Below are 22639 nucleotides of genomic sequence, written 5' to 3' on the forward strand. Positions count from 1 at the left end.
CAGGATAAGAATGGTGCAAAATGAGGTCATTTTATACTACAGCAAATGCTGCATAAAAATAGTGCAAAATGAGGTCACACTGACTGCACAATATACTTTATCGTTGTCTATGCTAGATACACTAGCCTTTTTGAAATAAACTGATGCCAACAAGTCGGAGGGTCATTAAAGAATGAATCAGAGATATAAAGATGTGATGTTTATTAGTCTCTTTTCCTCCCTCCACCCCAAAATAATTCTTCATACACAGAGCAATGGAAAGGTGAGCAGACGTGTTCTTGGATGAGAGCAAATCTTCAAAGAAACATGGCTAATGTAAAATGTATGACCTGTCATATATTTCTTGTGTTAATATTCCATTAAGACAATCACATACCATCCCTTTCTCCAACATATTTGTACTATTAAATGCCTCATATGATGGTTGTAAGGCTACTTGTGGTTGTGATCATTTCAACAATTACATTAATGACAAAATCAGCAAGGATACAAAGTCTTCAAAATCAAAACACAAGGTCCAGGGCAAAAGAGCAAAGGGGTGGACAAATCACACCCTATACAAAACCTTTGAAAATAAAAGTCTAGACATTGAAGAGAAAAGTGAAAACAAGACAACTAAGATCACACAGAGAAAAGTGAAAGAAAAAAACAAGTTGTCAACATGGCAGCAGTGTGATGTGTCAACTGACAACGAAGCAAGATCAGCTGGTGAATCGTGCTAAAAAAAAACCTGTTTCTAAACTCAATAACACACAATGATCAGATCACTTCATTTTGATTTCACTCACCTGTCATTACTGGTTTGTGAATACGGATCAGGTCATCATCCGAGTCAGATGTCAATGATGTTGAGTAGGAGTCTTTTGCAAACAGAAAAACATTGAAACACAACTCATCAGCAATCCAAAGTGTGGATAATTCACTAATACATCAGCAACTCATAATTCAGGGATCAAATAAACTTCACTATCATAACATTTGCCTTTGTGCTAAGGAGGTTGCATGATATATAATGTGCACTGCAGTGTTATAGTCACCACAGAGTTGGTTATATGAAACTCTTTAAAAAAAAGAAAAACAGAATTTTATCTGATCTTGGTGTCATCTTACACAGGTGTTCAAAATATCTTTATCAAAAATATTGTCTTTTACCTTCATCCATTGCATTGCTTTCTACTCTTGTGCTTCCTATGTTGTTCAGTGTGCCTATACCTATCTCACTGCCCACTGTTATCTTTCATTTATCGTTACTGGTCTGCGCAGAGTGCGATCTATCTTGGTTAATGTGCTGCACACTATAAGTACACATTACTATTATTATTTTTATAATTCTAGTCATACTGTCACAACAATGGTTTTAACAAGCATGCAAGTCTAAACCTAATGATTTGTGACCATAAGGGCATCCTGCTTCTCTGTGTATGACCCAACTGGCCTAGAATATTATGTACACATGAAAGAAAGGATTGTCTTTGGCAAATTTAAACTTATTTTTCTAATGACTGGGTTGTGTTTACTGCAAGATAATAATCTACATAATCCTAAAATCTGAGTGAATAATCACATCTTCAAACAATAACATTCACAGAATGAAGACTGACATGTTCTAATTTGGCTGTACTCATGAGAATGAGCTCCCATGTGTTTTTATGACATCACAGTCAGTTCTGACTTCTATGTATGTCAATGCTTGGATGCTTGTATACTGTAAATGAAAAGAAGTTATTTAGTTGGATTTTCTTGTAAAGAACCAGTCATTTGACAAGTTGAGTCTTAAAAGTAACTGCAGTTATCTTCCCAATTAATGTTGTGTGGGCATGCATGAAGTTAAAGCATGAAACTTTTCAACAGATTCATGCTTTTCATCTGGTCATACTTTTCTAAATCTGATACAGAAAGATCCACTAAAACAATCTGTAGTAAAGTTTGTATAACATAGGATAAACACTTTATATTTGCAGTAACCAGAAATCTGTATTTTATGCTTCTAGACAGTGATAATATATTGAAAAAGCCAGCTGTTTTGAACTAGTGGAAAAAACATGGTTGGGGGGATGGGGTTAAGTGAATGTTAGAACTTACGCAACACGAAACTTAAATGTAATTAAGTCAGTGTACATTTTATCTTAAGAAGTCATTAATTATACCTAAGACCTATCCGACACATTATTTAAAATGCATCAAGTATTGTGCAGCACATTAGCTTATCCTTTTTTTTTTATGTTAGGGTGTGTGAAATCAGCCTCCAAAAGACATTTATAAAGATTCCCCCTAACACAAGCATATTTGGGGGAGAGGCAAAGTTTTGGCCTATTGAACTTGACAAAGGCAACCAACTCTTCCACACCCTTTGGCATGAATGACAACTACCCTTGTCATATTCTAATGTGCAAATCATTTATAAGCATTTTTAGCTAACTCTTATATATTAGCCATCAGAGCTAGTGACTACCACCTTACTGTGTGCTTGATCACATAAGTTTTCATGTCAAACTCATTTTTTTAACAGCTGTTCATACATTTAGGATATTTTTGTTTTAAATGGTAATATTATGAAAATTTTACTTTCAGAAACTGAGGACATCTACAACAAAGGATAAGGTGTCAAAGGATATATCCGGTTTGCATGTAAAGGTGCATGTATGTGTGTGTTCTTTTACCTTATCTATATTTCCATGCCAATATCAGCAACTGTTTAATCATTATGATAAAATTTCAAAGCCATCCATCATGAAAAATCAAAATACTAGAATGCCTAAGCAAAATTATATATTTCCTCTTTTGAAAGCAGCTCTCTTTAATGAAATACAATTTTGTTTACTTTCAAAAAATCTATAATGAAACATATATTTCATTCGTCTCATTTGTAAGTTTCTTTAGTTTTGGGTTAGGATTAGGTTTTTTCCTCTTTTTTTTTTTGTAATTTATATCAAATTCAAAGATAAAGCACTCAAGTAAAATCAGTTTAAAACTGAAGGCTGCAGTATTCTATTCTATATTCCATAGTAAAGCTATGCCTATTATTGCTCTGAAGACATTTTTTTAAAATCCTCAAATAAGTGCTATCTACTTATCACCTCCTTTTGACTGCTCACCTTAAAGTATAATGTTAAGTTTTGAAAAAGCTTGAAAGTGTTTACTGAACATATTCAAGTAATACACTAACCATATCCATTAAGACTCATTTCATTTCCTTACCAAAAAAAGTGCAGACATATTGTTATCTAGATTGTGCCTACTAAGCAGCAAGATTCTTTTGTTCTTAAGGGGAACAATGCTGCTCACTCCTTCAATTAAAAGACTGTCAATTGCTTTCTGTTCTATCTCTATACATGTTAGTATATGAACATTCACAAGTAAACACTTATGAGGAACTTTAATTTTTTTTTTAAAAACTTTGTTTTAAACAATCACAACACATTATTATTCACACATAGTTCTTATATTTGCACTAGTACCTGTCAGTACTGGCGGTGTTCTGTGAACATAAGCTGGAGAATTAGAGGGCACTCCATACATGAATCGACATTGCTGGGTTTGCTCCACTGCAGAAAGTAGTTTGCTGTAAACACCATCTTTGGCTGTTACAATTTCGTCCACCAGTTTGTCAAGTTTTCCGGCAGTTGTTTGTTTGTCAATTTCCGCAATACGATCGTGCGGCAAGAGCTGATCCCGTTTTATTATGGCGACAAGTTTATCAACATCAATACCTTGCACAAGTTTATCTCGCAGAAATCCAATTCTCTCCTTCAGCTTTTCTTCCATCTTTCCTCTATACTCCATTTTTTTCGACTCTCAAGCCATTGCCCGAAATTGTGCTTCATGGACTATACGTCAGTCAACGAAACGCAGCGTGCTGACACTACATGATGATGTAGTACATCAAACTAATCGCAAATGGAAATTTATAAACAAAAAATTGTGGTTTTCAGCTATCTCTGCTAAAATATGCGACACATTGAAACAAATAACATTCGACATACCGAGTTCTCCTGAAGGAAACAGAAGTCAATATTTAAAGCAAATATGAATGATAACCACGTTATTACATACACTAAATGAACCTTCTCATAATTCTAGTTCACTACCTAGGTTGTGTCTAATCGCCATCTTGGAAAGTGCCTGACTTTCCAAAAATGGAAACCAATTTGTGTCGTAATGCAGACTAAGTCACAGTACAAACAGTCTATCCATAATTATAATACCCATTACATACTTCGATTTTATAAGATTTTCAATAATGTATAAATCCTAAATAATCCGATGGATCGCCTTCTTAAGACTTGCTTTTCTCTAAGGGCGCTAACCACTGTTTACAAAGAAGGTCATTCTGTTCACAAAATATTTTAGGGTTTATGCAAAATAAGTACAAGACAAGCCATTCTCGTCGCCTTTTTGACTACAGCTTTAATTTTTTTCAAATTAGCTAATAGTTAATGTTTAGTTCCTAAAATATAGGAGGTTTATGCAGGTGACGGAATTGTATAGGCGCCCTCTACTCCATTGTACGTGCCTGACTGCGCACTGCTCTCTGTATCTGCATTTGTTTAGTAATAACGATGATTTATTGACACGAATGCATCGAAGACTAGGTTTTAGGTGCTTATGGAAGACTGATGACGCATTCCAATTTATTTATCATTGAAGTGGGACCCCAGAAAGTACTTTGATAATCGTTTTCGGGATGTACTTAACATAAAAATATATTTGTCAGCATGCCCTTTACCAGGATCTGATTTCGTATTTGTAACTGGTTTGTTCTACAGCTCTCCTGGATTATGCATTTGCTACAGCTCAGAGAAAAACAGATTGATCATCACAACTATATAAGCGTAGAAGTACAAATAGCTGTAAGAACTGAAGAAAAAAAATTAGTAACTCGATCATATGTATATTTGTTAAATTAAGGACTGTATTCTCAATTATCTCTCACTGATTACATATACGCATACACAACTTCCGGCCTCACTAGGTACGCTATGCTAACGTACACACACAAACAAATTAAAAATTTTAATGTCGAATTTATTAACGTATATTGTTTCAGTCACATAGATTAGAGAAGTCTGGTCCCAACCATTACGAGCAGACGACAACGTATTAAGTCCAGTAACTATAAAAGACAGAATTTATGTCTCTGGCGAGATAAGATGCCTGGTTGATTTGTATGTGTTTTCTTTTTCATTTATTGATTTTTGATATGATCTTCAGATTTTCTTTGTCATTAGGAGCTTTAAGTTGTTTTACAACAAAGTTATCTTTTCATACCGGAAGTAGTTAAAAATTCGACTTCATCGACAATGCTTTTGAACTATTTAAGTTCAAGTGATTGGCATAGATTTTACTCCTAAATTGTTGGTGTTTGATCAAGATAGGGCAGGTGGGCACTACTAGATCCATTATCATATTTTACATTGTCTAATTCTTCGCATAACTGTCCAAAGAGCATAAATGATACATTTTATTAGTAGCGCTTTATTCCCATTCCTATCTCTAGGAATAGTTTTTGTTATTTTATGCGTACACAAGACAAAGTCTTCACCGTCACTCATTTTTGCGTGTAACGACGTTTATATTCTCATGAGATGCTCTTACCTTTTGTTTCAAGTTTCAGGGTAGAGGAGAGAAACTTCAGCTCTTTACCTCTCCGCCCTTTCCACCATCTGATTAGTGATTATAAGTTGATCATATATATCTCACACGCACACACACTCTAATGATGACATTTTTTAAGACTCTCAATCGCATGGATAGAATTTACAAATGCAGTTGGCATGAGTTTAGGACTGGCTAATATTAATTTATCAATGATAAATTTTATTTTTATGTACACAATACATTTATCTGGATTTTAATTTGACAAAATTTAATTTCATAAACAGTGTGATAAATATAAAATGAAACATTTTATAAATTGTTTGGCAGGTCAAATTTACAAGAACTTCACAAGTAATTTTTGAAAAGGTGCTGAACATGGAGCCTTCTTTGGACACTACAGCATCGATTAGAATGCAAAAGGACTTTGATGCTTTTCTCTCAGGCATAGAAAACAAGGGAGAACATCCATCCTTTCTTCTTGACTTAGATGGTAACTTGACAAAAGGTCTACCTAATCCTAAACAACAGAAGGATGCATCATCGCTGAACATTAAGCATCTTACTGGTAAACATTTTAGTGATTTTTATCAGTCAGAAACCATAAAGCTATAGACATAATACTTTACTTTATCAGGAACAGATGGACAGATGCAATCCACAAAATTCATGTAAATCCCTGTGCATTTGCCAGATCCAAGACATGCAAGCCATATTAAGTTTGATTAAACCTGATTCACAAAGACCTGAGTGTTATGGGATCTATCTGAATGTAACACCTACTCACAGGGATAATCATTGCATCCTGTTTTGTATATTTATTCATTCATTTTTTCCTGGAATGGGACTGGTAGTTGGGGACAAGGCCACCACCCAACCCAGTCCTGGACAATGGTGAGCAGGTCCTGCATAGGATGACCAGTTCTCTGAAAAAGTCTTCAATGTGTGCGAGGTCACATATCTGAACCAGACCAACTTAAACTACTAGACTGTTGCAAGTAGGGGGTTGCTGATTTTCAAATGCCAGGATTCTCCTTTTTGTATTGGCAAGAAGAATCCACATTTCAAATCCATAAAGCAGGATCAGCACTATGAGAGGCTTAGTTGTACATATTTTGTAATTCTTAGTAAACATTATGTTATGAAAGAAAGCTCCCATTTGGTCATCCAGAAGTTCTGTGCTTTTTAATCACTTTAAAGGCTTGGGTGAGACCGTTTTTGATGTCAAAATTTTTGCATTACATACCATAGCCCCTTGTGCTAGACTCTTGTCAAAAACCTTTCTAAAGTTGATGAAGCTGTGAAAGAATGGGGAAAGGTATTCTATAAATATAATTTGTATCTATATATATGTGTGTATATATACAGGTAGTCCTCGACTTACGACGTTGATCCGTTCTTACGCGGCGTCGTAAACCGAATTTCGACGTAAGTCGGATCATACGTTCATACAGTACTGTACCATAATAACAGTACAGTACTGCAAACACTTAGTCTATCCAAACACCTATCCTAACACAGTACCCTACATAATTATCAATAAACATAAGTACAGTAAAATATTGTGCAGTACAGTGCGTTTAATAATGAAATACTGTACTGTAAGTACAATAATCTTTCCATCTCAATAATAAGCCCACTACGTTGGTTTGTTATCACTGTGGCTTTCATATGAGCAGATCCTTTCACATGTTCAAGGATGCGAACTTTATCCTTGATAGTCGTAGCGACAGTTAAACGACTAAGTCCTAATGGACTCTATGACTTCCGCCGCACATGGAATGAGGCGCACGTACAGTTTGACTTACGACGCTTAACCTCGTAAGTCGGAATGAGCATAAAGTATAAAGCATCATAACCACGAAACGACGTAACTCGAGACCGTCGTAACCCGAGGACTACCTGTATATATGTATATATAAATGACAACATTACAATTTTTATTGTTGCATGAGGCAGTGATACAGATGTCTTTTTGTTTTATATTATCAATACATTTTTCTCAATGCTTCATGCTTTTACAGAAAAAGAGAAAGAAGGCAAGAGGAAAGAAACAGAACTGCTAGCTGCCCGAAGTCAGATTGCTTTGCTTCAGAGTCAACTGAGCTCTTTACAATCATCACACAAGCGTGCACGAATTGAATTTGAAACAGATCTGGAAGCAGTAAAGAATAAGCGCTATGTATGTACATTGTGTCTTTTTAAAAGTTCTATTTAGTATTGTGACAACAGACAGTGACCAAATGTTGCATTTTGATTTAAGTCAATAGCTCCTGCTGGTTGTCTTGAGGCTAGTCTCTCTCCTCTAACGTATTCTGCTGCCCATCTTATGTTTAAAACACATCACCATCAATCTTCTATCTATCTATTCCTCTTCGTGCATCAGGTTGCACATAAGGCCTCAACCAGAGTCCGCCACCGATGTTGACTGAAACCCGCTCCAGGTGACCCCATGTCCAGCCCTTTCCTTTCATCTCCTTTTCTACAGAGAAGAAACAGTGGAAAGAGAGATGGTTTTGGTCATCTTCCATGATTCTGATCCGTAAAGGAGGGTGCTGATCACATTTGACGAAGATTCTCAGTTTGATCTTCTGAATGATGATTTTTGCCTTCCATGTGCTCCTGAATGAGGTTTAAGGCGTGGCTGGCTTTCGCTAGTCGGGCTCGAATCTCCACCTCCGCATCCCCGGTGTTTGACATTTTGGACCCAAGATAGGTGAAACTGTCAACTTCCTCAATCTCTTCTCTAGTTAGTTTGATGCTGTCTTGGACTCTGGTGTTCACTCTCATTCTTTTCATTTTCTTTGCGCTGACCTTCAAGCCAAGGTTTCCAGCTGTTTCTGAGAAGGCACCATCAATCTTACCCTCCTTTAATGAAGAAGCTGCATTAGTTTCCTTTCTTTATGCATCAAATTCATGGTTTCCTGTATATTCTGTGCCATTATTTTTTATGTTGCTCCTCTCGTAGTTACCTTTCTGATACGATCTCTTGCCATGTCCCACTGCTCTCTCTCCATTCTTCAATCTTTATGTGAGTCGTCTCTGTCGAGGCTGTTTCAAACATAACTTGCATGGATTCCACTCCTTTTTCCAACTTTGAACCTCAGCTCTGGAGTTCTTTACCCTATCCACCTCCTTTCTGTTAACCTTTAAATCTAACTTGAAAACATATGTTGAGAAAGTCCTGCTTGTAAATGTAGCACCGTTCGATATCATGTTTTCTGGAAGGTAGAATACGCTATATTTTGTGAATGGGGGTACATGGCTGAATGCATACAGCTATTACCTGTAGCATAGGTGCCTTATAAATGCTAGTTTTTGTTGTTATTAATGATTTTGGCAAGTAAATGATTGTTTTATAAAATTGTTTTATGTGTACTTAAGTACATCGTGCATAGAAGTAGACATCTTCTGTGTTTGAATAAGTGTAAAAAGTACTAAATAAAATGAAAGATTATGAACATCAATTTTCCCAGTGATAACACTGAGAAAATAAACAGCACCAGCTGAATCACAATCTCTTTTTCATACACATTCAGCCTTACACATCACTTCAAGCCATTATTTTAGCATTAAAATATCACCTTGTAAGAAAAACAGAAAGGATTTGGTACAAAAGGAAATGAAATAACACCAGTTTTATGAATAGCATGAAACAGAACGCATGTCTGAGCTGCGCCTCAAGCTTCAGCAAACAATAGAAACCAAGGAGGCTATGAGGAATGAGCTGGCAGAGGAAAGGCGTGAATGGGAATCAGTGCGGTCTGGACTTGAGGCCAAATTACGCCAAGTACAACGTGAAAAAATGGTGCTAGAGGAAGAAATTCAAAAGGTTAGTCCAAAATGTTTTTGAAACAAATGTAGCTTAAAGGTCTAGTGGGATGGGTTTTTAACTTAATGGCTGAGCAAAGATCTACCCAAGATACTATTTCTAAAAATCTGGGTGTATACCCTTGGGATGCATGCCTACAAAACATCATGTTCACATTTGTTTGCAGACATGCATAATTTACTTACTGTCCCAGCTCTCCCACTGGGTTACTATTTTTTTTTTTTTCAAGCATTTTCACAGCATGTTAGCACATTAGAAAGTCTCCTTGAGGGATAGGTGATCAGAAATAGAAAATAGTCTGTGAAAGCATGCTGACGGGTGCAGAAAACAAAATAACTTTTATCGCTTTTATATTTGGATTACTATTTTAGCGAAAAGTAATGAGCTGGATTAAAAATAAGTAATTACTCTTAAAATTTACTTCTTGCTCACCCTTTATAATTATTAATAATTAATCTGTGACTGCCAGTGGTGTGTAGTGAACAGGTTACAGTTTGCAATAAAAGGGAAGTTAAAAAAAGGAAACTGTTAGTGATGATTAAGTGCATTAGAAATTGTATGTCTGCTTTTGAGAGTTTGCAGTAAAAGGGACGTTAAAAGGGGGAAACTTATAAATTGTATGTCTGAAAGTTAGTTATTTGACACCTCATCACATATTGTCTGCTGGACAGGTACATGAAGAGTCTTGGAAGCAGATGATGGAATTGAAGCATGAATCTGGGCGGTGCTTGGTAGAATTGCAGCTGAATGTTACAGAGCTTGAAGAGGCAAAGGCACAGCTTAATCTTCAAAATCAGTAAGTAGTTTTGGTTATTAGTTTTCTTAGGGCGTTATTTGCCTGCAGCTGAGATTTGCTTACTTTTATTTGCTGTTTTAAACTGCCAGTTGCTTAAAGTGGTCTTTGTCTAAAATAAGTAATCCACTCTACCAGAGACTGAGAAGTACTGATTTTTATATGTTAATGTTTGCTTTACTTGCTTTACCAAAATAATTTACATATAATATTACAAAATGTTATTAATACGAGCCATTGCAGGCTCATGATTTTGTACCTTGTAGTTATCAAAGCAACATATACTAGTCTGTATCTTCATTTGGTGATGGTAATCAGATATTGCCTAAACTTGCTTTTAAACATTTCAGTTTAAGAATAGTTTTTTCCCCCTGGATCTTGAAAAAAAAAGACCCTAGTTTCTAACAGGCCATGCCTTGTATGAATTATGACAATAAGACTGATGAACAAAGACTTCTCTTACCAAAAATCAAAATCTGTGTTAAATTCATTTCAAAAATAGATCTGCAGTAGTGGGCTACCTTGGCAAAAAGCAAAATTAATGGTGGGTTTTTCCCTCTCTCTTTCACCTTTTTTTTTTCTTTCTTTTTAAAGACAGTCTGATGTGCTTGTACATTCTGATTAAAAATAACTAAGTCTTTGGAATTTTCCAATCAAAGAAGCATTGTAGAGAGAAAAAAATCTTTAAAAATTTATCAGCCTGATCTGACTGCCTCATGTTTTATCAAATTGGTGAGGTAAAGGAAAACAAGTGTGTGCCATGTCCAAAATCTCATTAGCTTTATAGAGAAGTTTAGTAACTGCAGTGGTTGCTACTTGTTAATAACTTGTCAAAGATAAGCTTCCAGTCTGTTTAAACCATTTTATGATTGAAATATGGCTTGTGAAAAACAGACAGTTTAGCATTTTATGAATAAACATGTTAGTTTGCGTTTGTGCACATTTTACTACCAGCTGATTTGAAACTTTGTACTTAGAATTCATTGCTTCATTTACTTTTTTAAAAAAATATGACATCAATCAGCTGTTGGCCTTTGTGTTTATTTTCCTCTCTAAAACACATGCAAGTGAAAGGCAACATCAGACTTGATGATAAAATGAATGTGCTTTATGGTGATAAAATATGGGCTCGGCATTTTTTTTATAATCAAAAACAGGCAAATAAAGGAAATGAGAACTCAGCTGAAAGACTTGGAAGAGGTGCAACAAAAGCTACATAAGTCAGATGAGAGAATTAAAGTAAATATGTTTTGAAAAGTACTTTATTTAGGTCCTCTCTTTTACTATATGCTTAGTTTCAGTTACACATGTGTTTGCCTCAGAGCAAAACATATAAAAGAAGTTGTACTTTTATTTCAGATTTAGTCATGAAAACTTTTTATTATCAGCACTGTTGATGCTTTTAAATAACAGTGACTCCTTTTAAGTGCATTTTGAGCTTTACACCAAATATAATATTTGAACATGTCATTGAAGTTTATAGGAAACAGGTTTTTAAGAGTGCTTGATGTATGCATGTAACACTAACAGCGATAATTCTTGTACCATAGTGTGCTGAATACATACCATTATGTCATCTTTACTTAGCTTATATGTATTTGTAACAAGAGCTGGAACAGTAGTTTCCTCATGCACTGATGAACACAGGGCACATTTTGTTTCTGTTAATAGGAGCTTGAAGAAGTGGTTGCCCAGCACAAAGAAGATGCTGCTATAGCACATGCCATGAGAGCAGATGTAGAAAAAGTGCCTGGCTTGGAAAAGGAGTTAGTCAAATTACGTACAGAGAATGAATATTACAGGTGATTTTACATTGATTTCACAACTATTTCTTATTTATATGTCCTGATTGTTACAATACTTTAAGCTACATAAGTCCTAAAACTGGAGGGCTACTTCCCCTTTTAATAATTTGAGCCTTGCTGTGTCAAATTTACAAGCACATGATGAAATTTAAGCATGAGGTGTGGAAGTACAATTTGTTCTCATCATTTTTTAGGTTATCTGAGTCAATCTTTTATCCCGCTGCTACCTTCATTTCACCAAAAATTGGATATAATAATAATATGAAAATAAAATGAGCATGGTAAGTTAATAAACATTAGCTTTTAACTCAGAGGTGTACACAATAACTGGTTTAATACTCCTGATGTCCTATACTGACCCCTAGTTGACACAGCTGTAGAACAGATACCTGACTCCTTAGGGGATTGAGGAAGGTTCGACAGTGTTGGAGAGGAGGTAGACACTATATTTACTAGAAAAGCTGGCCCCATTGTAAGTGGGGTCTCAAATACTTCACTCTGCACTGATCATAAGGTCACAGGACTATCTTTACCACATATGCCTCATGCTGCCAATTTGCTATAGCAGCTTCAAATTTAGACTTCTGATTAACTGGAACATTAGTTTTTTTATAGCCAGAACAATTATTGCTTTAGTTTGGTAATACTGTAAAATGGTCACAGTTTTAGTTATAGGTAGAATATCTACAATTCTACAAGGTGGTGAGAGGAGAGGGTAAAAATTATACCCCAAAGGCAAACATAGCAGCCTAATAGGTAGCTATAATGTTCAGTACTTCAAATAGACTGAGGAATTGCAGTCAAATTAAATGCGTATGCTTCGCATTGTGAAATTTATTATTGTCTTGAATTTCATAAATGAATAAATGTGTGTTATGTCACAATATGCCTGATAAACATACATTTCCACCTGCCCCATTTGCTAAGGTCTTCACAGCATAAATATATCCATGCTCTATCTTGATGTCTGTTGTGTTGATCATTTACCGTGCATGTTGATATTGTTAGGGGTGTACAGGCAGTCCTCGGGTTACATCAGCCCGAGTTACGATGTTTCGTGGTTATGACACATCTCCCATTTACTGTATAAAGCCTTGTTTCGACTTAAGTGGTTTTGCATTGTAAACGTTGTAATGCCAACTTTGTGTTTCATTTCATTATTAAACGTATTTTATATGTGTTTTTTGATAATTACTGTGTTAGAATAGGATAAGTCCTTACACTATATTATTTACGTTTAGTATGTACGTATATTCCGACTTACGGCGAAATTCGGTTTATGACACGACGTAGGAACGGAACAACGTCGTAAATCGAGGACTGCCTGTATTTTAAGAACAGATTCTTTGGAACCAAGCCAGATTTGGAAAAATCAAGCTTATGCACTTCAGTGTAGCATGCTAGTACTTATTATGTCTCTTCCCAAGACTAGTTGACACTTGATGTTCAGCAATGGGACATAATTTTCTGTTGAATGAGGAGATAGAAAGGTGCCCCAAACAACTTAGTCTCCCTCCATCCCTAACCAACTTTTTGCCTCTTTCTCCCATTCTCTCTCTGTTATTCCATCTCAGAGTCCATGTTTGTTCTGTGTACAGTCTGTACAATGTCTTCTGCATAGCTTTTGTTTTCTATTTGGGACCTCTGGTAATCATAGAATAGAGAAAATTAGCATAAAAACATGCTATGGAGTCTACAAACAAGTCGCAATTGAAACCAGCATTCCTGCTAGATGAGATCGAACAAATCGTGGATTTTGTTAGGCTTGAATCATGACTAGCTCAGCACGGTCATTGTCACATTCAGCTTCAAATGTCATTTCTGACAATTTTCTAAAAACTACCAATAGTGACAGTAGTAGAGGAGAAATCCTATGATTTGTGTTGCTGCTGATAAAGGGTTAATTGCTATAGAAGCTATGCATTTTTAGAGGGAATGTTGCTGATGAGGATTTGGGGAGGGTCAGCAGGTCTCTAGTTTTACCGTAAGAGTTATTTTAAATAATGGCAAACAATGGTTTCAAATTTTTTTTATTTAATTTGTTCAGTACTAGTAACTTAATGGAGAAATTATTTTCAGACACCACCAGCACAACATCTTACTGCTGCAAGAACAGCATGCTAGCATGAAACTAAAGTTTGAACAAGCAGAAAAACGTTTGGAAGACCTCACAAGGTTGCAGTTTGAGAATGAGGTACTTATTAAAATTTGTAACTAGTGTTTTCAAGTTTAAGCACTAATACACAAAGATATGTTACTTCAATTCTTTCTATTTTATTGTCTCTGTTGTTATTAATTTTGTAAATATAAATGCAAGAACATGAGATGTTAGCTACATTTTTCACGTTTTCTTGTTACAAATAATTTTGCTGCAGTTCTTCAATAGTTGGGAAGTTGTGTAGCTATTAGTAACTTTTTATCTAATTATTCAAAGTGATGATGCCATTGTAGATTTGTTTCCTTTATCTTTTGCTGCTTATTTGAAAGCATTTAGAAACAATTTTAAAAAGTTCTTTTTTAAGTAAATCTAGAAAGCTTTAACACAAGGGTGCCCAACCTACGGCCTGCAAAGGTGCTTCATCTGGCCCACTCATTTTAAGCAAACACAACATAATTTCATTTGTAATGTCATGATTCAAGACCGTCATGTTCTGGCCCACGAGATTTTATATCATGTCCAGTGCAGCCCTTCAGCAAGAAAAGGTTGGGCACCACTGCTTTAACCGATGCCACACGAAAAAGAAAGTCCATTTTTACTTGAATTCAGACATTTATAACTTTTGATGACATGAATGTTGTCTCTGAAACTACACAGACACATTTGTGCAGGTATCACACATTTTTTGTCCATGATCAATTCTAGACTATGGGTGTTTTATCAAGAATGGCATGCCTTACAAGAATTCTACTGTTGTAAGGGTATAAACAGTGAAACATTCTTATTAAGATTTGCTCAAATCCATCAAAATCAGGGTCATTACTGAGAAGGGTCTTAATAGGGAAATTGGCCCTTCTGCTTTTATTCCATAAACCATGACTTCAGACGCCTATAAATTCACATTTATTTAAATTTGAAAATAGTTCTGAAACTCATATCATAGTGTTTTTCTTTGTCATTTTCACTTTTGCTTGGTCATACTGATGCCTGTCTACTAAAATCCCCAAAATCAGGTTGTAACTGAGGGGTTCTAGAAGGGAACTCAACCTGTCTGCTTTCATTCCATGGTATTCATGATTTCAAACTCCTATAAATTCAAGTTGAATTTGAATGTTGAAAACAAAGTTCTTAAAATATCTTTGTAATTTTTGCTCCACCATGCTTATCCTGCAGTCTATTTTTAAAAAAATTTTAAAACATGGCATCTGCAAGAAGTTGTAATAGAGCACAAACTGTTGGTTATACATTGCATTGGGGAAGAAGTCCTAATATACATTGAAAGATGTCTGTGGAAATTTGTAGGGTCATAAGGGGATTGCAATGGGAAAGGTCTTAAGGTAATGAAAATTTTACTGTACCACCCAGAAATTTTAAGAGCAATTAAAATCTTTTGAACTACATCTTGCAACACGTTTGATGAGATGTAATCAACGGCCACTAAATATTATTAACTGTTTTAACACCACTGCACCACTGATCCCTCCTGTAAGCAGTGAAGCAACCAGTGTATTGAAGTTCTGGTTTTTACTGATATGCTCAAAATAAGCATGTTTGCTAGACTCATTCTATTGGTATCCATTTATCCATTTTGCTCTAATTTTTGTGGGCAATTTTATTTTAAAGTAAGGTTCATAACTAAGAATCTAAAATTCAGAAAATATCTGTAAATGGGATGGCTGTGCTGGGTAATGTGTTTTTATGCTGCTACCTTGTATTTCCTGAAAATATCACCATTGTACTGTTATGTTAGTTGTGTCAGTTTCTGTGTTATTATGGGCAAATGGCCTGAAAACTTTAAGTTAAAATTATTATTATTAATGCTACTTTTTGTTTGGGCATTACATTTGCATATTAAGTATTATGGATAGCAGCATATGTAGTAATCGGTTTTTTTCCCACCACCACATGCTGGTATTACAAGAGTCAAGAGATCTTTCTCCAACCAAAGAAAGCTTCATTTTCCTTTGAGCATGAATAACTATGCATAAAGAAGAGTAATTTAATATAGTTAAGATTGATATTTGTATATAAAAGAATTCTTTTAAAAATTAATTTTTTGTTGATGGTTGATGGTCACCCATTTTGTTTCTGTCAGGAGCTGAATGGGCGTTTACAACGTTGGGAGGCTGAAGATTCAAGTGGATCCCGCAGACCTCAGTTAGTATCTATTTATAATTATTATAAAATTTCAAAGTATTTTGAATTAAATTGTAAAACGGGTAAAGCACCATGTTTCTTTTGCCTTCTTCATACTTTGTTCCAGAATTTGGAGGGATGATCTAGCAAAAGCCAGATTGCCAGTAGGATAGACAGTTGAGCAGCTGCCATCCACATATATATTAAATGGACATTATGCCAGACATGCAGACATAATATTGCATATACTTCATGCAGTACACACAGCATAGGAAAAACACTATACACTACACAGAATATTCAAATGGTCACTGTACAATTTAATACTCATGAGTAAACTTTCCTATATTTCTGAGACCATATGCACACCATCAACAGACTTAGAAATCATGTATTTATTGCTGCAGCTATATATTTTTTGTATGTGCAGATCACCATCACAGTTGTCTCGACGAGTAATGGAGCTGCAGATAGCACAAGCACTTGCTCTAGAGCAAAATGGAGAGTTACAGTCCAGGTACACACAGCTTTGTTTTGTCTCCAGAAAGAGTAGCTGTAAACTGAAACACTAAACTCCTTAAATTATTTTCAAAAGATTGTTACTGTTAGTTCCAGTGCATTAAACAATATAATATTATCCTGGTTATTTTTATTGACTACACAGAACTTTCAAAGATATCAAAATGAGCTTGCTTACTAATTTACTTCGTATTTTACAAAGTTTTACTAAAATTAAAGATTCATCGTACTGTCTGAAATTTGAATTTTGAAATAGTAGTACATTTTTTAAAAATAAAATAAAATGAAATAAAAAGTCAAAATTTTCATTAAAACCACTTAAAACCATATTTTTTGCTAGTTATTTAAATTTGATTATTCTGATTTTGATTGTGGGTGTGTGTGATTGGTATTTGTAAGTGGCAACCATCATCCAGACATGTTTTGCATGCGATGTCACTTGATAAATAAATGAATTCTTCTTCTTGACTGGTACCAGTTGATGAACAGTTATGATGGTCCATTGAAATTGGTCGTTCGGGTAAGAACTGGATAGACACAGTGACTAACAAAGTTTCCCAGTTTGGCCTGTCTTGAGAGGTGGTGAACAGGTCCTGCAAGGAATAACCAGTCCACTCCTTTATATTTCCCTACCAGTTCTTCTGTCTACTTAACCTCCACTCCAAGATACCATGAGCAATGGTCTGAGACAAAGTGTTGTGCCACAACGTATGGCTGAACCAGACAGACTTGTGCTGCTTTACTGTTGCAAAAAGGGGTTCCAGGTAGCTCCCTAAGGTAGTGACCTTGCATCATACAAGTCATTGGTTTTACATTTCATGTAAGTGCAGCTTCAGGCATTTTCATCAGGCATTTGTCCTTAATGCCTTTATTCTCTTGTATTCCCTAGCAGAATCCACATCTCACAAGCTGTAGAATATCACCTTCTAGACCTTTCTCCGTGAATCTGCTAGATCTGCAGTTTTACTGGTTCCAGTCTGGTTACTTTGGAAGATGTTAGCATTTGACATCACCTGTTCAGTCCATCAGTTTAGTACAACAGTGTTTTCTGTGAGAAGGTGGCCACTGCTGTCACACTGAAGTGTGTTGCCCTGTCTTAGTGAGGATCTTCACTAGTTGGTAGGCCTTTGTGCTGTCACCTCATACCATTTTATGGTCTGGCACTGGTTTTCGATTTAGTGTTCCTTAGCTATCTTCCTGAAATATATGACCTAGTGACTCATTACAAACTAGCTGAATGCTTCTTATGACATTTAGAATAATAAGAAATTTTAATTTTAGGAATTTCTTGGTGCTATTATATAACTACACCCTGTCAGTTTAAATCCTTCTAACTATTGTATTAAAAATAAAGAATGGGATATAGACAATGTTGAATAATTTTACAGAGCAAAAACGCAAACTGCTCATGCAAATTTTGTTTTAGACTGAGTATAGCAGAAGCAGAACTTGAGGAGGCTAAGGAGTTAAAGCAGAAAATGTCAGAAGACTTGACTTCACTTAAGTTGCAGAGAGAGCAGCATGAGGACAAGACTAAACGACTTCATCGCAAACTTCTACTTGTTACTAAGGTTTGTGGAATCCATTAACAATTTTTTCAACATAACTTGTGAAAAAAGTGTCAATATATTTTTATTCATGGGTTTTTAATGCTGATAGAAATGCAATTTTCAGATTGAAGCATTTTGTAATGAAGTGCTTCTTATTTGGTCACTCACTTTGTTATGACTTATTCTCCAGTATTTCTAATCTATGTCCTAAAAGCTATAACTTGAACTACTTAAGCTAGTGGTTGCTATACCTGAAAATATGCCAGTCTGCAGCTGTATTCTGAAGCATCATATTCACCTAAACATGCAGGATAAACAGGCAGTAGATATAGGCAATATAAATGTAACCTGTAAATTTCAGCCTCAAAAATCCATCCATTAATTAATTATCTTCTACAATTTCAAACCTGCGATCAACGAGCGCCATAACAGTGTACTACATCACGTTAGTTTACCTTTCACAACACTGCCTGCAGTCAACACCAATCAGAGAAAAAGAATGAGTAACAGTTCGGATTATTCGGATGCTGGCAGTCTGGCTTTTTCTTAGTTCTGAAAAACTGCTATTTAAGCACGAAAAATATAAACTTTCAATGTCCGAATAACCCAAGCTGTTGCACTATATTTACCAATATCTGCAAAAAACACAAACCTTTCAGGTTGGTCTTTAAGTATGTAGGCTGGATGAATTGTTAGAGCTTATCAGAGCCATCTTTTTTTTGTCAGGAGCGTGAATGCTATAAGAGAATCCTGGATTCCTATGAGAGTGAGATCACCGTTCAGCTACCGGCTAATGCTCGTGTACAACAGTTAGAAGAGGTGGTGGAGGAGTACCGTACACAGCTTCAGGAACTAGAGACTCAGCTTCAGCAGCTTACAGACAACAACTCAACACTTACAGCACGCTGCCGGGAGGTAAAGAAAATAAAGGGAGACATTTAAGCAGCTTTCCTTTATGTGCTTTCCCAAAAATTATTAGTTGCTTGGCAGTTATATTGTTCCTCCTGTGTGCATGTGATCAGTTACTGCAACTTATGCAATTTAATGTATTTCCTAATATATTGACTTTACCATATTACTCAAATATTCACTTAAATGCAATGATTTTCCAGAAATTTTTTTTTTTTGCATTTAAGTGAATATTTGTATGCACTATGATCATTGCATTGAAAATGTTCGTCTACTGTGAAAAAAGGCCATTATCACCCATTAATAATATTGTAGCTTGAAAGGCATCAGCAGAAGGAGAAAGTCACAGTCCAACCAATTTCTCTTAAGGCTGACCAGGAAAAAATCCAGCAACTGGTGTACGTATCAGCTTTTATGACAATGACTGCTTGTCATTGTATTATTTCTTATTTTTATTGTAACAGTGGTGGTAGTGATAATGGAACACAACATATTTATTGGGACCAAGATTCTTTCCTTGTTTTTAGCTTTCATGTTGAATTAAAAAGTTAAATGAAGTCACCATATAAGAACTGTATTGTCAATATTAAAGTCAATGATAGTGCTGAAAATCAGACATTGTTTTGAGCGGCAAAAGATTCCATATAAGAGCTTTTAGAATTGTTCATTGATTGAAATTTGTTCAGATTGCTTTGCTCCTTAAGGCTATGAAGTGACAAACCAAGATTTTACCTTGTGTTATCTTTGATGGGGATTGTTACTGTCTAGTCAGAATTTTATTTTTTGTTAAAAAAAGGAAGGGCTTGGCTTATGCTCAAATGTCTCTTTTAAGTAAATGTAGTTAAAAGAGGGGGTGCCTTGCCATATTTTTAGTTACATGAAGGGAGTGTGTTCTTTCAGAGAACGGATTGTGGAGTTAGAATATAAACTAAAAGTTTCTGAGAATGACAAGATGGTGCTAGAAATGAGGATTGAACAACGACATCTTCAGGTGAGATATATCTTTTGGGGATTTTGAATGATTCCAAAGATTAGTATTAAATCCATTTTACTGGCTTCTCATGTTTAGCAGTTACCTGGATTGAATTTTTTTTTGTGAATTATTGTCCATCAACCCTTTATATGTTAAATGTTAAATCTAATAAAATTCTCAGAGATTTAAAAAATAGGACATTATTGTTTGAATCTCTGTGTCATTTCTTTGCTGTCTTTTCAAGGGAGACTTTGATCCATCTTGCACCAAAATTCTTCACTACTCCCTGAATCCAGCTGCACTTGCTCAAAAGCAAAGACAGCAGGAGTTGGAGAGGCTACAAGAGGAAAATGCACAACTCACAGCTCGTGTGCAGGTGCTGGAATCAAAGAGGGGAGCAGTTGAAGATGTAACAGAGCAAGTTGATCAGATGCTGCATAGTGCTTCAGACAGCAAAGTAATTGAAGGTTTGTTGGCTCTTTAAAGATTTCCTCTATTTGATAGCTCTTCAAATGTGACCGTGGCATTTCACATTTTTGTGGGTTAGTGGCATGTCCATTGTATGATCGTATTATGTGCTTGAGCAGTTGTGAAAAAAGTGGACTTTGACTGGGGTTTGAGTTTGTTATGACAGAGAGGTATGTTGGCATTGTTGCTGATTACACTTGAAGCAAAGCTAATACAGGAATTATTGTTTTGTGTTTGAGCAGAGTTAAGAGCCCAGCTTGCTCTTGAGGAGCTGCGCAAAAAGCGCCTGGTGGAGGCCTTTAAGAAGACTAGTCATGAGTTTCGAGAGACTTGCTATCAGCTACTTGGTTACAAGATTGACATGCCAGCTACAGGACAGTACCGTCTTGCAAGCATGTATGCTGAGTCTCCCCATGACTATTTGCTGTTTAAGGTGGGTACACATCTCTTGAAGGGTTATTGAAACATTTATTTTTTTTAGACTTAGCTTTGTAAAAATAGAGCCTGAAATCTGAAGTTAAAAGATAATGGCTAAATGTTTTACTAAAAAGACACTTTTTTCTTCTTTTGATATACATGGCATGAATCATTGTGGTAGTTGGAATTTTTGGATGGGGATCTTTATTTTAAACTCTAGATGATGGAATTTTTATGTTTATTCTTGTGTGACAGCAAGGACCATCTGGAGAGATTCAAATGCTGCAGACTGAGTTTTCTGAAAGACAGCAGGACAAGATGGATCTGTACCTGCAACACAAAGACAGTATTCCAGCATTGCTAAGTGCTATCACCCTTGATCTCTTCAACCAGCAAACTATGAACCTTGGATGAATTCTCTACATCTATCCATAGTGCCTGTGAAATCATCAGCAATAATTATTGCAAAAGAGACTAGGTTACAATAAATTTTAAACAGATACTTTCATCTTCTTGCTGTGGGATATGTTATAAAGTGGAGCAAAAGGAAATAATGTTGAATGTGTGATTGTACTCAAAGCCAGATATTATGTTTGTCACAAAGCCATAATGATAAATTATGATTTTTGATAGTTGGATAGAAAATAAATGATCTGATATTAACTTGTATTGAATACAGAAGGGCTTATTTTAGAAAGAGTCAAGATAGATACAGAGATAGATGCAGGCATGTGTGCACACACAGACATCACAAGATGCAGTTACTTCAACAAGTGAGAAAGTAGATTTGTTTTATAAACACACATTTTTTTGTGATATGTATGTGTGCTCACACTTTAAATATATGTGCCCAACTAACCCAATGAAGCTGAAACAATTTTATTCTTGGTATGTTTTTTGATCATTTCTTTGAGAATTCTTGAATTTCTCAAAGAAAATTTAATATCCCACCAAATTAAGACAAATGAGGGTTCTCTGTATCACCTCACTGTACCATCCTGGAAAACATCATGTGAGAAACCCATTACAATCATCACACCTCCATTTCCATCTGTATGAGACTCCTACCTATGCATTGTACACATGATCTATTTTGAAGGGGTACCAGCAGCAAACTGCAATACCTTATTGACCGACAGGCAATGTGAACACACATGAAATAAAGAGCAGCAGCAATAGCAAAGCAGAGAACTACATGAATGAAGTACAGCTCAAGGAGAACAACTATAAGTACTTGGGAGACACTCTTTACAAAGATGGCAGCAGTATCATTGCAACAGCAACAATGCCCACGCTGGACATCTGGCACAGCAACACAATCAGATTTGCTACAATGTTCAAACTGTAACTGCTAAGCGATGCAGACACTTTTGCTGAAACATCAAAGAGATGCTACTACTTTCAACAGCCAAAGAGGTTGAGGGAGCTGCATGCAGTCTAAAGAGAGGAAACTCACCTGATCTTGACAAACTCCAGCTGAGCTT

At 35.7% G+C, this 22639-nt stretch overlaps 2 protein-coding genes across 6 annotated transcripts in view; one reads left to right on the plus strand and one right to left on the minus strand.

Annotated features, from left to right (window-relative positions):
- The window catches only part of LOC112556409 (disks large homolog 5-like), a 45929-nt gene extending 41653 nt beyond the window's left edge, over positions 1-4276 (minus strand). The window contains exons 1-2 of one of the 2 annotated variants that reach the window (XM_025225402.1): positions 3459-4276; positions 789-860 (exon numbers count right to left, since the gene is read on the minus strand). In XM_025225402.1, coding sequence (XP_025081187.1) covers positions 789-860; positions 3459-3783 — 397 coding nt within the window. In that variant the 5' untranslated portion in view covers positions 3784-4276. The remainder of the gene's footprint in view (positions 1-788; positions 861-3458) is intronic. The other variant, XM_025225395.1, reaches the window with a different exon arrangement.
- Positions 4277-4731: 455 nt separating this feature from the next.
- Positions 4732-21663, plus strand: LOC112556420 (mitotic spindle assembly checkpoint protein MAD1-like). 4 transcript variants are annotated; one of them, XM_025225414.1, is made up of 17 exons: positions 4749-4850; positions 5926-6163; positions 7620-7777; positions 9245-9427; positions 10099-10223; positions 11378-11459; positions 11892-12022; positions 14105-14219; positions 16279-16340; positions 16750-16836; positions 18265-18409; positions 19115-19303; positions 19613-19695; positions 20198-20288; positions 20515-20737; positions 20981-21171; positions 21411-21663. In XM_025225414.1, the coding sequence occupies exons 1-17, from the start codon at positions 4779-4781 to the stop codon at positions 21567-21569; spliced, it is 2334 nt and encodes a 777-aa protein (XP_025081199.1). In that variant the 5' UTR covers positions 4749-4778; the 3' UTR covers positions 21570-21663. The 4 variants fall into 4 exon arrangements, with proteins under 4 accessions (XP_025081226.1, XP_025081199.1, XP_025081217.1 ...); XM_025225432.1 differs by lacking the exon at positions 4749-4850 and adding an exon at positions 5151-5380; XM_025225423.1 differs by lacking the exon at positions 4749-4850 and adding an exon at positions 5391-5615.
- Positions 21664-22639: the final 976 nt, after the last annotated feature.

The sequence above is a fragment of the Pomacea canaliculata genome, linkage group LG1 (assembly GCF_003073045.1).
Source record: "Pomacea canaliculata isolate SZHN2017 linkage group LG1, ASM307304v1, whole genome shotgun sequence".
Lineage (NCBI taxonomy): Eukaryota > Metazoa > Mollusca > Gastropoda > Architaenioglossa > Ampullariidae > Pomacea > Pomacea canaliculata.

Coding starts and splice junctions, on each gene's coding strand:
- LOC112556420 (XM_025225414.1), top strand. CDS start 4,779: ATGCATTTGCTACAGCTCAGAGAAAAACAGATTGATCATCACAACTAT. Junction 12,023..14,104: donor ACAGAGAATGAATATTACAG/GTGATTTTACAT, acceptor AATTATTTTCAG/ACACCACCAGCACAACATCT. Junction 16,837..18,264: donor AATGGAGAGTTACAGTCCAG/GTACACACAGCT, acceptor ATTTTGTTTTAG/ACTGAGTATAGCAGAAGCAG.